At 32.8% G+C, this 13,346-nt stretch overlaps 1 protein-coding gene across 8 annotated transcripts in view; it reads left to right on the top strand.

The window, feature by feature from the left end:
- The window catches only part of Vps54 (VPS54 subunit of GARP complex), an 89,007-nt gene that overhangs the window by 25,218 nt on the left and 50,443 nt on the right, over positions 1-13,346 (top strand). For all 8 annotated transcript variants that reach the window (XR_009224937.1, XR_009224938.1, XM_058572702.1 and 5 more), the window contains 3 exons: positions 165-199; positions 6,268-6,399; positions 9,953-10,338. Coding sequence is in view for 6 of the 8 variants with exons in the window: in XM_058572702.1 (XP_058428685.1) it covers positions 165-199; positions 6,268-6,399; positions 9,953-10,338 (553 nt within the window). In the remaining 2 variants the exon portion in view is untranslated. The remainder of the gene's footprint in view (positions 1-164; positions 200-6,267; positions 6,400-9,952; positions 10,339-13,346) is intronic.

A 13,346-nucleotide genomic window follows, 5' to 3' on the forward strand; every position in this document is an offset into this window, starting at 1 on the left:
GTTTGTAGATGATATTAATTGATGGATACTTGATGAAGGAAGAAACTTAAGTAGTTATTTGTTTGTGGCCCAGTACAATATTGAATCTGTCAAAATATATTTTATGGAGGTAAAATGAAAACAAGTTTAAAAAATCATATTTTCTCTTTTCCTTTTTTCCATAGATAAATCCAGGACAGATCTGGAGCAAGTACCTAAGGTAACAGAGCTTAAAAATGGGAGTACCTGTTTTTAACATGTAGTCTTTAATTTTGCCTAATAAGAAGCTTTCATTTGGCTGTTGACAGTTGGACCACTTTGCCTCTTTTGGGGCTTTATTGCTCCACTTTTCTTGTTTCTCACCTTCTTTTTTTTTTTTTTTAAAGGAAAAATACATTTGACAAAAGTTGTATATATTTGTGGTATTCTTTTCTCTTTTGCATCATGACTTTCTACCTAATCAGTGAAACCTATAAATACATCCAAGTCTCTATTCTGAAAAATAATTTTGTTATTTTACTACCCCTGCAGATTATTAAAAGAGATTTTCTTGGTGTGATTAATTTTGTAGATTTGTATAATAGATGAATTATTTTCTGGGAAGAGTCCATTGCTTTCATCAGATTCTCAAAGAGGTCTGTGATATGATATGGATAAGAAAGAAAGAAAGATGAACAATGGAAAAAGGAATAGGGTGATAATTTTTTTTTAAATTTTTTATTGGTTGTTCAAAACATTACAAATTTCTTGATATATCATATTTCACACTTTGATTCAAGTGGGTTATGAACTCCCATTTTTACCCCATATACAGATTGCAGAATTACATCAGTTACGCATCCATTGATTTACATATTGCCATACTAGTGTCTGTTGTGTTCTGCTGCCTTTCCTATCCTCTATTATCCCCCCTCCCCTCCCCTCCCCTCCCCTCTTCTCTCTCTACCCCCTCTACTGTCATTCATTTCTCCCCCTTGTATTATTTTTCCCTTTCCCCTCACTTCCTCTTGTATGTACTTTTGTATAACCCTGAGGGTCTCCTTCCATTTCCATGCAATTTCCTTTCTCTCTCCCTTTCCCTCCCACCTCTCATCCCTGTTTAATGTTAATCTTCTTCTCCTGCTCTTCGTCCCTACTCTGTTCTTAGTTACTCTCCTTATATCAAAGAAGACATTTGGCATTTGTTTTTTAGGGATTGGCTAGCTTCACTTAGCATAATCTGCTCTAATGCCATCCATTTCCCTGCAAATTCTATGATTTTGTCATTTTGTAATGCAGAGTAATACTCCATTGTGTATAAATGCCACATTTTTTTTATCCATTCGTCTATTGAAGGGCATCTAGGTTGGTTCCACAGTCTTGCTATTGTGAATTGTGCTGCTATGAACATCGATGTAGCAGTGTCCCTGTAGCATGCTCTTTTTAGGTCTTTAGGGAATAGACCGAGAAGGGGAATAGCTGGGTCAAATGGTGGCTCCATTCCCAGCTTTCCAAGAAATCTCCATACTGCTTTCCAAATTGGCTGCACCAATTTGCAGTCCCACCAGCAATGTACAAGTGTACCCTTTTCCCCACATCCTCCCCAGCACTTGTTGTTGTTTGACTTCCTAATGGCTGCCAATCTTACTGGAGTGAGATGGTATCTTAGGGTGGTTTTGATTTGCATTTCTCTGACTGCTAGAGATGGTGAGCATTTTTTCATGTACTTGTTGATTGACTGTATGTCTTCCTCTGAGAAGTGTCTGTTCAGGTCCTTGGCCCATTTGTTGATTGGGTTGTTTGTTTTCTTGTTGTCTAATTTTTTGAGTTCTTTGTATACTCTGGATATTAGGGCTCTATCTGAAGTGTGAGGAGTAAAGATTTGTTCCCAGGGTGTAGGCTCCCTATTTACCTCTCTTATTGTTTCTTTTGCTGAGAAAAAACTTTTTAGTTTGAGTAAGTCCCATTTGTTGATTCTAGTTATTAACTTTTGTGCTATGGGTGTCCTATTGAGGAATTTGGAGCCCGACCCCACCGTATGTAGATCGTAGCCAACTTTTTCTTCTATCAGACGGCGTGTCTCTGATTTGATATCAAGCTACTTGATCCATTTTGAATTAACTTTTGTGCATGGCGAGAGAAAGGGATTCAGTTTCATTTTGTTGCATATGGATTTCCAGTTTTCCCAGCACCATTTGTTGAAGATGCTATCCTTCCTCCATTGCATGCTTTTAGCCCCTTTATCAAATATAAGATAGTTGTAGTTTTGTGGATTGGTTTCTGTGTCCTCTATTCTGTACCATTGGTCCACCCGCCTGTTTTGGTACCAGTACCATGCTGTTTTTGTTACTATTGCTCTGTAGTATAGTTTGAAGTCTGGTATCGCTATACCACCTGATTCACACTTCCTGCTTAGCATTGTTTTTGCTATTCTGGGTCTTTTATTTTTCCATATGAATTTCATGATTGCTTTCTCTATTTCTACAAGAAATGCCGTTGGGATTTTGATTGGCATTGCATTAAACCTATAGAGAACTTTTGGTAATATCGCCATTTTGATGATGTTAGTTCTGCCTATCCATGAACAGGGTATATTTTTCCATCTTCTAAGATCTTCTTCTATTTCTCTCTTTAGGGTTCTGTAATTTTCATTGTATAAGTCTTTCACCTCTTTTGTTAGGTTGATATCCAAGTATTTTATTTTTTTTGAAGATATTGTGAATGGAGTGGTTGTCCTCATTTCCATTTCTGAGGATTTGTCGCTGATATACAGGAATGCCTTTGATTTATGCGTGTTGATTTTATATCCTGCCACTTTGCTGAATTCATTTATTAGCTCTAATAGTTTCTTTGTAGACCCTTTTGGGTCTGCTAGGTATAGAATCATGTCACCTGCAAATAGTGATAATTTAAGTTCTTCTTTTCCTATTTTTATGCCTTTAATTTCTTTCGTCTGTCTAATTGCTCTGGCCAATGTTTCGAGAACTATGTTGAACAGAAGTGGAGAGAGAGGGCATCCCTGTCTTGTTCCAGATTTTAGAGGGAATGCCTTCAATTTTTCTCCATTCAGAATGATGCTAACCTGAGGCTTAGCATAAATTGCTTTTACAATATTGAGGCATGTTCCTGTTATCCCTAGTTTTTCTAGAGTTTTGAACATAAAGGGATGCTGTACTTTGTCGAATGCTTTTTCCGCATCTATCGAGATGATCATATGGTTCTTATTTTTAAGTCTATTGATGTGGTGAATAACATTTATTGATTTCCGTATATTGAACCAGCCTTGTATCCCAGGGATGAATCCTACTTGATCATGGTGCACAATTTTTTTGATATGTTTTTGTATCCGATTCGCCAGAATTTTATTGAGGATTTTTGCATCTAGGTTCATTAGAGATATTGGTCTGTAGTTTGCTTTCTTTGAAGTGTCTTTGTCTGGTTTAGGTATCAGGGTGATGTTGGCCTCGTAGAATGAATTTGGAAGTTCTCCCTCTTTTTCTATTTCCTGAAGTAGCTTGAAAAGTATTGGTATTAGTTCCTCTTTAAAGGTTTTGTAAAACTCTGCTGTATACCCATCCGGTCCTGGGCTTTTCTTAGTTGGTAGTCTTTTGATGGTTTCTTCTATTTCCTCAATTGATATTGGTCTGTTTAGGTTTTCTATATCCTCCTGACTCAATCTGGGCAGATCATATGACTTAAGAAATTTATCGATGCCTTCACTATCTTCTAATTTATTGGAGTATAAGGATTCAAAATAATTTTTGATTATCTTCTGTATTTCTAAAGTGTCTGTTGTGATATTGCCTTTTTCATCCCGTATGCTAATAATTTGAGTTCTCTCTCTTCTCTTCGCCAGCATGGCTAAGGGTCTGTCTATTTTGTTTATTTTTTCAAAGAACCAACTTTTAGTTTTGTCAATTTTTTCAATTGTTTCTTTTGTTTCGATTTCATTAATTTCAGCTCTGATTTTAATTATTTCTTGCCTTCTACTTCTTTTGCTGTTGTTTTGCTCTTCTTTTTCTAGGATTTTGAGATGAAGTATGAGATCATTTATTTGTTGGTTTTTTCTTTTTTTAAGGAATGAACTCCAAGCAATGAATTTTCCTCTTAGAACTGCTTTCAATGTGTCCCATAGATTCCGATATGTTGTGTCTGTGTTTTCATTTATCTCTAAGAATTTTTTAATTTCCTCCTTGATGTCTTCTATAACCCATTGATCATTCAGTAACCTATTGTTCATTCTCCAAGTGATGTATGCTTTTCCCTTCCTTCTTTTATCGTTGATTTTCAGTTTCATTCCATTATGATCAGATAAGATGCATGGTATTATCTCTACTCCTTTATATTGTCTAAGAGTTGCCCTGTGACATAATATATGATCCATTTTTGAGAAGGATCCATGTGCTGCTGAGAAAAAAGTGTAACTGCTTGATGTTGGGTGGTATATTCTATATATGTCAATTAAGTCTAGGTTATTAATTGTGTTATTGAGTTTTATAGTTTCCTTATTCAACTTTTGTTTGGAAGATCTAGGGTGATAATTTTTAAAGTTCTTTGACTCCTGTAAAATAAAATCAATATTCTGTCATTTAAAAGCCTTCGTGATTTGCTTCCATTAGTCAGCTTCTAACTTTTGCCTGCCAATTTTTATCATTTTTTTTTTCTTCAGCCAAACTGTTTTTTCCTTGCTTCATGTTTTACTTGCACTGTTCCCTCAGTCTGGAAGATTTTTTCCTCATCTTCCCCTACCTACTCCTTTACAGTTTTCTACTAAAATGGCACCTTTGCCTATGTACTTTATTTTTCTTCCCAACTGAAAATAATTGATCCCTTTGCCAAATTCCCATAACATTTTATCCAAGATATCTACTTCCCTAGATATTCTTCTCCTTGTGGGATTTTTATATATTTGTCCCTTAAGGAGACAAATGTATAACCAACATATATCCTCCTGTAATCTTTAAATCATCTATAGATTACTTATAATACCCAATACAGTATAAATAGTTATGTTTTATTGTTTAGAGAATAATGACAGAGAAAAAAGTCGTAAATGTTCAGTATAGATGAAGTTTTCTCTTTCTATTTTTGATCTTCATTTTGTTGAATCTGTTCATCTGGTACCCAAGGATATAGAGGGTCAATTGTATATATATTTTATCACATTCTTTGGACCGAATATCCTTGAGATGAGGACCTGTGTTGTAATTTATCTTTGTTTCCTCCTGTCTAATCAGTCCTTTTAATTATAATATTAAAGCATGGATTAGAAAATTTACTCTTAGAAAATTTTACATTGTATACATGTTTATCCTGTGTTCAGAGGTGAGGGTGATTAATCTGTGTCATATACAGATATATTTGGTCTTTTGATTGGTTCATGTTCTCCAGGGAGATAGGCAAAAAGAGGCATTCTAAGCCAAAGGAAGCACAAAGATACTTAAACATAAGAAGATAAAAATGTGTAAGTAGTAAAAGGAACTGACAAGACCCACAGAATTATTTGGGATTGTGTTTTTTTTTTTTAAAGATGAAGTTTGGATACCATTCTTAATTGGTCTGCAGGTCATGGGAATCCACTGAGAGTTTTAGGCGGGAAGTTGATAAAATTATACTTGACATTTTAAAAGAGTAATACAGGGGATAGATAAGGGAGGAACATCAGTAACATAACTACTTACTGTAAACTAGAGATTATGAAAAGGTAAATTTATATATGCTAAGGAGACAGAGGAGAGAGGCGTTTCATGGAATATTTAGGAAATACAATTGATAAGTCCTATTGACTAGCTGGATATGGTATGGAAAGGAAGAACAGTCTTTGTAAAATTGAATTTTAGTTTTAAATTCGAGTGTGTTTATTCTAAAAACTAATTTTGAAAAACAAATTTGCATAGGAGAAAATAGAAATAAAATTTGAGGAGTTGAAAAAAATTAGAGAAATGGATATTTAACATTAAAAAAAAAAAAACTATTGAGGGAAATGACACAGACATTTTAGGTATAGTATTTCCCTTTGTTATGTCCCTAGTGGGACTACATTAGTGAGTTTGATCATGTAGTAATGAAATGACTATCCCCATTGGTAAAGGCAAACAAACAAGCATTACCTTTGATGAGCATTTTAAGCTTGTTGAAACATTGTGTATATAAAATTCTGATCCAGATTTTGGGATAAATAATTCAGTCTATTATCACTTGCTTTTTCTGTTCATGCTCAAGTTGATTTTTGCTTGATGGTCTTGTATTATTAGAAGGGATAATAAAGAAAATGTTCATCTAATTGAGGAAAATTTATTCTTTCAATAGATTTTTATGAAACCAGATTTTGCCTTGGACGATTCCTTAACTTTTAATTCAGTTTTACCATGGTCTCATTTTAATACTGCTGGTGGAAAAGGAAATCGTGATGCAGCTTCCTCAAAGTTGCTTCAAGAAAAGGTAATTTCTCTTTTTCCATATAGAAAACTTCATTCTGGGTAAGTGATACTGTTAGTGAATTCAGATTTAGTTACTTAGTAAGCTCTACTTCTTTTAAGTTCTCTCTGTATCTGTAGTACTAGGGGTCAAACCTAGGACCTTGCATCAATTAGGCAAGTTCATTTTTGTTGTTCCTGACAACATAAGCCTTTTTGTCTTAACTGATAATAACATTTTGGTTCAATGGAATAAAAGTTATGCTTGTGGAAAAGGAGAGACTTTACTATTTGCTTTTCATCAGAAATAGCAGTTGATGGATTTTAATGGAAAAGATATATTAGATGACACAATGAAGGAAATTGCTTGCATTTATCCCAAATGATTGTTATATATCAGCTAATTTTATCAGAATGATTTAAAGTACAGAAACCAAACTTTTCCTGAGGTACTATTTTTTTTTCCTCATTTTCATCATAAGGATGATTATTTTGAAGCAAGATGTCTTAGGTTAAAAAATACAATATTCCTATTGTAATTTTAGCTTTACAAAAGCCTTGCTTTTCGCATATTAGTAGTCAATAGGTTTTTAAATTTTTTAGTGTTCTATATTTCAGAAGTCAACATCTTGAAAGTCATTTAAAAGTTAGAACTTTAAGCATAATCTATTAAGAATTTCTAAAATTTGAATTATGGTAAAAACTTTAGATCTCTCTTCTTTCCTACCACTTGGTTTAGAGCCTTTCTTGAACTGACTGATTATTAAAATGAGAAACTACTTTGTTTCACTATAGTGACGTTGCTTGGCAATCTGAAAGCTTTTCTTAGGGAGGTTGTTCGTAAATTAGGTCCAGTCCTCCTCAGTAACTGAAGACTTTTAACTTAGGGAGGAGAACAAAAGAGATATTGGAAAAGAATCATGAGGGCTGGGGTTGTGGCTCAGAGGTAGAGTGCTTGCCTAGCATGCATGAGGCACTGGGTTCAATCCTCAGCACCACATAAAAATAAAATAAATATATTGTGTCTACCTAAAACTAAAAATTAAAACGTTAAAAAAAAAAAAAGAATCATGAATACTCCTTTTTTCACATTTAAAAATGAAAATGAACTCAGTTTTTCTTTGGCAACATTTTCATCTATAAAGAGATTTTCCTTGTGTAAGAACAAATTCATAAATTGGATCAAAGTGCAGGAATTATTGATACAAGCTTGCTCTTAGACTGCATTTTCACAATCCAAAGTCTGTTACCTGTTAGAATAATACCTTAACAACAATAACAAAAGCCAATAAAAATGTTGTCTATCTACACAGATACTTTTAGGAATATTTTAAACATTGTTTCTTTTATGGCATTTGTTGAAATATTTGTATTTCATAGATATTTACAGTTCATAATATTTATGAAAAAATTGTGCCTTTGAAAAGAGTAGATCAGTGGATTTCCAAAAGCATTTGAAATTGAAATTAAATAATTTTTTCATCCTGAATATTTAAAATGGCTAAAGTAATGGAAAAAATTTTAAAATTTGTACATCACACAATCAGGTTTGCAGTATTTACATTCTGACTCCTTTTCATTCTGCTCTGTTGTTGGGAGTGGAAGACAATTCTAAAACAGCTTTTCAAGCTCCTATTATGGACAACAGTTGATTTATCTTGCTAGATTTAGAGAAGAGATGCTACAACCAGAATTAAAGAAATCTGGATTCTATATTATGCTACCCAAAGTGCTGGCCTGTGATGAGATAAGGGGTTTTTACCAGAATGCAAATCACATAGTTTCTTTCATTAAGAATCTTCCTATTAAGCAGGAAAAAGAAGGGGAAAAAAAGGACTGGGAATGCAGTTCTGTGGTAGAGCACTTGCCTAGTATGTGTGAGGTCCCCAGTTCAAGCCCTAGCACATCGATGATGATGATGATGATGATGAGGAGGAGGAGGAGGAGGAGGAGGAGTGCTTACTGATACAGTCTGTTTCCATTCTGGCAAAATTCCTTATTTTATCATGGACCTATGAAACAGTCTAAGATTGGCAGCCACTTATAAACTACAATCTGAGTAGCAATGTCCTAAATGGGCTATCCATTTTTCATTTACTTTTATGAAACTTGTGTCCACTTGAATTTGTACTCTACCCTTCTACATTTGTGTTCATGATGCTTTTTTAGGTAAATAAATGAACAGCTCTATTGGAGATGAAAACAACAAGAGTCAAAGAGTATAAACCCAAGACATAATCTCTAGAAATTTTTTTGTTTGTGATCTATTGTATGTTATAATAAATTACTAAAAGAATGTTATTGAAGATATAAGTGATACTGTTTTAAGGAAACAGTCTTAATGATTAAATAATCTCTTCTAATCATTTAAATCCTAAATGTTGGAGTCGATCAACCCTTTAATGCTAAGAGATATTCAGAGATAGTGCCTAGAGTCTGAGCGTAGATTAAAAAAACTAAAAGTTAAAAAAATGGAAGGGATGGAATAATATAGTCCCCAAAGGTGTATGCAGCTAGAAAGCAAGAAAGGACAAATTAAGTTTTAGAAGTCTATATTTGAAATTTATAAAGCATGTTTAATATATAACTATAAGAATCATAGTGTTAAATATGCATGAGCTAAGTGTTTAAGGAAATTTGTTAATCTTTTAGGAGAACAGTGTATTGAAAACAAAAAATTTATAAATGGATAAAATAATCATTTTTGAAATGTAAATAAGCAGCCTTGGAAAAAAATCCAGGTAGTGATATTGGCCCAATTATGTAATTATGTTGTGTGCATGTATGAATGTGTAACAAATCTCATTAGTATATACAACTAGAATGCATCGATTAAAAAATGTGAGGAGAAAAAAAGGAAAAGATCCAAGCAAATTCTGGTGTTTCCTATAATTTGTGTCTGAACTGCCAGTCTGTCTTTCATGGATTATTTAGCATTCCAAGGCAGCATAATATAGTAGAAAGGGCTTCAGTTTTTGAGTCTGACAGATTATTTGTTTTGCCACTTGCTAATTACACAATTTAATTTAAGTCATTTAATGTCTCTGGGTTTCCTCATCTGCAAAATAATAATTATACTTGTATCCAAAGGTTATTCAAATTAGAAAAACTAGATACATACAAAATACCTGTTCCTAATACACAGAAGAAAGTCAGTCAATGAAACTATAGTCATCTACTTAGATATGTGTGATATTTGTGAAGATCACTTTCAGATTTTACAACTTCTAAATCTAGAATTACAACCTTATTTATAATAAGAATTATAACCTTAGAATTATAACCTTAATTATAATTATAGCTTTGGGGTACTCTTTTCCTTTAGAGTGTTTGGTTGGTTGTGTTTGGCAGGAGCAGAGAAAGGTCAATAACCTGCTCTTTAATAGTTAATTTATTATTCTTTGGGCTGCACCTTTCATCTCTCTGTCATGTTGCCCCTGATTCCAAGGATCCCATAATCAAATAATTCACACCATGCAATTGAAAATACATGTAGAAGACTTTTATTATTTTCATTTTCAGAAAATATTTGGATACTTGTAATTCTCCATAATTTTTTTTTCCTTCCCTTTTAAAAGCTGAGCCATTATCTGGACATTGTGGAAGTAAACATTGCTCAACAGATCTCTCTACGTTCAGAAGCATTTTTTCATGCAATGACCTCTCAACATGAATTGCAGGACTACCTCAAGAAAACTTCCCAAGCTGTAAAAATGCTTCGAGATAAAATTGCACAGATTGATAAAGTAATGTGTGAAGGATCACTACACATTTTAAGACTGGCACTTACCAGAAATAATTGTGTTAAAATATACAATAAACTGAAGTTAATGGCCACTGTACACCAAACTCAGCCTACAGTGCAGGTGTTATTATCTACTTCTGAATTTGTTGGAGCATTGGACTTAATAGCAACAACACAGGAGGTTCTACAGCAGGAACTTCAGGGCATTCACAGTTTTCGGTATGTTTATTAAGCCATTAGAAATAATGTTAGAAAACATTAAAGTATAAATATTAGCATCTAATGTTCAAAGTGTGAATGTATTCAGAGTAACATGTGTATTGATGTATTCAGAGTAAAATGTGTATTTTTTTCTTTTATTATCAATAACTACAAGACCAGTCACAACTATGAAAATAACATTTTGAAAATATTGAAATGCTTCATGTCAAGATAGTACATGAAGGTAGAGAGGTGAATACCAGTATGTTTAAAATTAAGTTAATTTTTTAAAAGCTTTATAATAGTTTTTTGTTGTTGGTTTTGTTTGTTGTGTTACTATTGAATTCAGGGATCCTCTATCATTGAGCTATATTCCCAGCCCTTTTTATTTATCACTGAAGTTGCCCAGGCTGGCCTTGAATTTTTAATCCTCTTGCCTCAGGCTTCCCACATTGTGAGATTACAGTTATGCATCAGTGTTCCTGGCTTTTAATGAGTTTTAAATCAAATAATTGTGTAAAGTTTTTTTTCCCCCCTTGGCAATACTAGGGATTGAACCTAGGGATACTCCACCTCTGAGCTACATCCCAGCCCTTTTTATTTTAAGACAGAAGTCTCACTCAGTTGCTGAAGCTGACCATGAACTTGCAGTGTGCTCTTCCCTAGCTTCCTTCCCAAGTTGCTGGGATTATAGGCATGCACCACTGCACTCTGCTTTAAGATTCATTTTTGATTTGCAGTCTGTTTTTCATATTGTCAGAAATACCATGTGGTGATTAGAAAGACCCAGTTTTTCTTTTATATTTTTACTTTGAAAATACCTTTAAGAAACAATTTGATTTTGAATTTACACATGGATATTTTATGTTTTAGATATTTTATGTGAAATCACGTCAGTGTTTATATATATATATATATATATATATATATATATATATATATATATATATATATATAAAATACACACACACACACACACACATAAATAATTAATTAAAAGTGAATCAAGCAGACATCCATTGTTGTAGAAGTTTCTAGATTCTGGAAAACCTATCCAAACCTGTACAAAGTGACTACAGATAAGTTTTATAGAGGATGTGCTCCATAACTTAATAGATACTCAATATATTCTGGAAAGGTTTGCTTCAAACTGTTTTAATTCCATTATAAATTCTTATTGACTAAGGTTATATAGTTGGACTATATATCTACAAAGCATTTTTTAATTTAGACCAATTTTAAGTAGTTGATTCATTGTTTTATTTAAGAATTTATTTGTGCAAGTGAGCACATATTATCTGTCAGGCATATAATAATGGATCTGTAGGCAGAATAATGGATCTATAGTCATGAACAAAGCTGAGATGCTTTCTGCTCTAACATTTTCTACAATTTGGCAGTGGGAGTGAGACGGACATATTACTGAACACTAATGATGCTACAGACCTCTAATTTTAGAGAGGTACCTAATCCAGAGTTATACAGAAGATTCAAGTCACAAATCTCTTGGGGAATTTATTGAAAGCTATAAAGATAGCTTTTCATAAAAACATCTGTATATAAAATTTTTACAATTTTGAGTCATTCTTCATCCTCTATAGCCTACTTTAGATTCCACAGTCTGAAACCCAGGGTGACTAAATGATTTCTGATTTCCTTTTTACCTCTGTATTTTAAATCTTTCTCTGTTTGTAATGCATTTGTGTTTTTTTTTTTTTCCTTCAGTAAATAGTTTTATCATTACTTTAGAAAAGTAGACTTCTATAATGACAAAAGCCATTTTTCACTTGTCACTTACCATATGATATTGTGTCTATGAATATTACTGTCAGTATCTTCTGGATAGTATTGAGCTGAGAAATAGAATCAAAGATTGAATGCTTGTTTGCTAAACATAGTTTCTAAACCTGTTCTTATTTTTGTCCCAAACATAGTTTTATTTTCCTTGATAAAAGGAAATAAAAGGTCATACAGTTTTATTTCTATGATTCATAAGTTTGTGCTTAATAGAAATATAGTTAAAGCTATCTGAAAGATTGTAAGAACACAGATATTCATTACCAGTAGTTTATGATTTATCAGACTACAGAATGAAAATTTTATAATCATGTATTTATTCTGAGTTCAAGAGCTTACCTTTATTGATTGAATAAATGAATGAGTGAATGAGGTGCTAGGGATCAAACCCAGGGCCTTGCTCGTGTTAATTACATACTTTATTAATGAGCTACATTCCCAGCCCTTCTTTCTTCCTTTTTCTTTTTTCCCTCCCTTCCTTCTTCCTTCCTTTCTTCCCTTGAAGCATTTTTTTATTTTCCTTAGAACCTATACGTATAAAGAATGTTTATTCTTCATGTAATAAATTTCTGTAAAACTGCCTATTGAATGATAGTTCTGTTTTAGTTACAAGTGTATAAAAGTTTGTATCAGAACCTGACTTTGTACCTTAACTCAAAGGACAGAATATTTTTATTAAAAAAATAATAACAACACACCACACGAATGATTTTAGAGCTAAGGGTTTAGCTCAGTGAGTGAGTCCTTATACAACATGCATCTTTGTGAAGCTGCCTATCAAGTATCAGTTCCATTATGGTCATAATTGTAAAAGTATTTGGTATCAGAACTTGAGGCTCTAACTTCAGATAAACATCTCCATGTACAAATTATTTTTTTTTTAAAATAGTTCTCCAGAACATTTTGTGAATGAAGGAAGAATACTGACTCATACTTGAAGTAGTTTAAAATGGGATTATTGTGATATAGATTTTTTATTTTACTTTTCTGTCAAATCCTGTTATCTTTACTTTTGCTATAATGTTGTTAAATATCAACATTATTTTCTTGCATAGTGCCACAGATATTTTACAGGCCATTTAACCTTATTTGGAAATATAACAATTAGTTTTGGATCATTTATATTTTTATTTACTCAGTGAGGAGAAATGTGTAGTATAGATTTCTTGTCTACTATAAGTAGCAGTGATATAAACTGTATTTTCTTTTGTTTACTAAAATGATTATAC

This window comes from Marmota monax, unplaced genomic scaffold (genome assembly GCF_021218885.2).
Source record: "Marmota monax isolate L192 unplaced genomic scaffold, Marmota_monax_Labrador192_F-V1.1 WCK01_AAM20220418_F8-fsc00015, whole genome shotgun sequence".
Lineage (NCBI taxonomy): Eukaryota > Metazoa > Chordata > Mammalia > Rodentia > Sciuridae > Marmota > Marmota monax.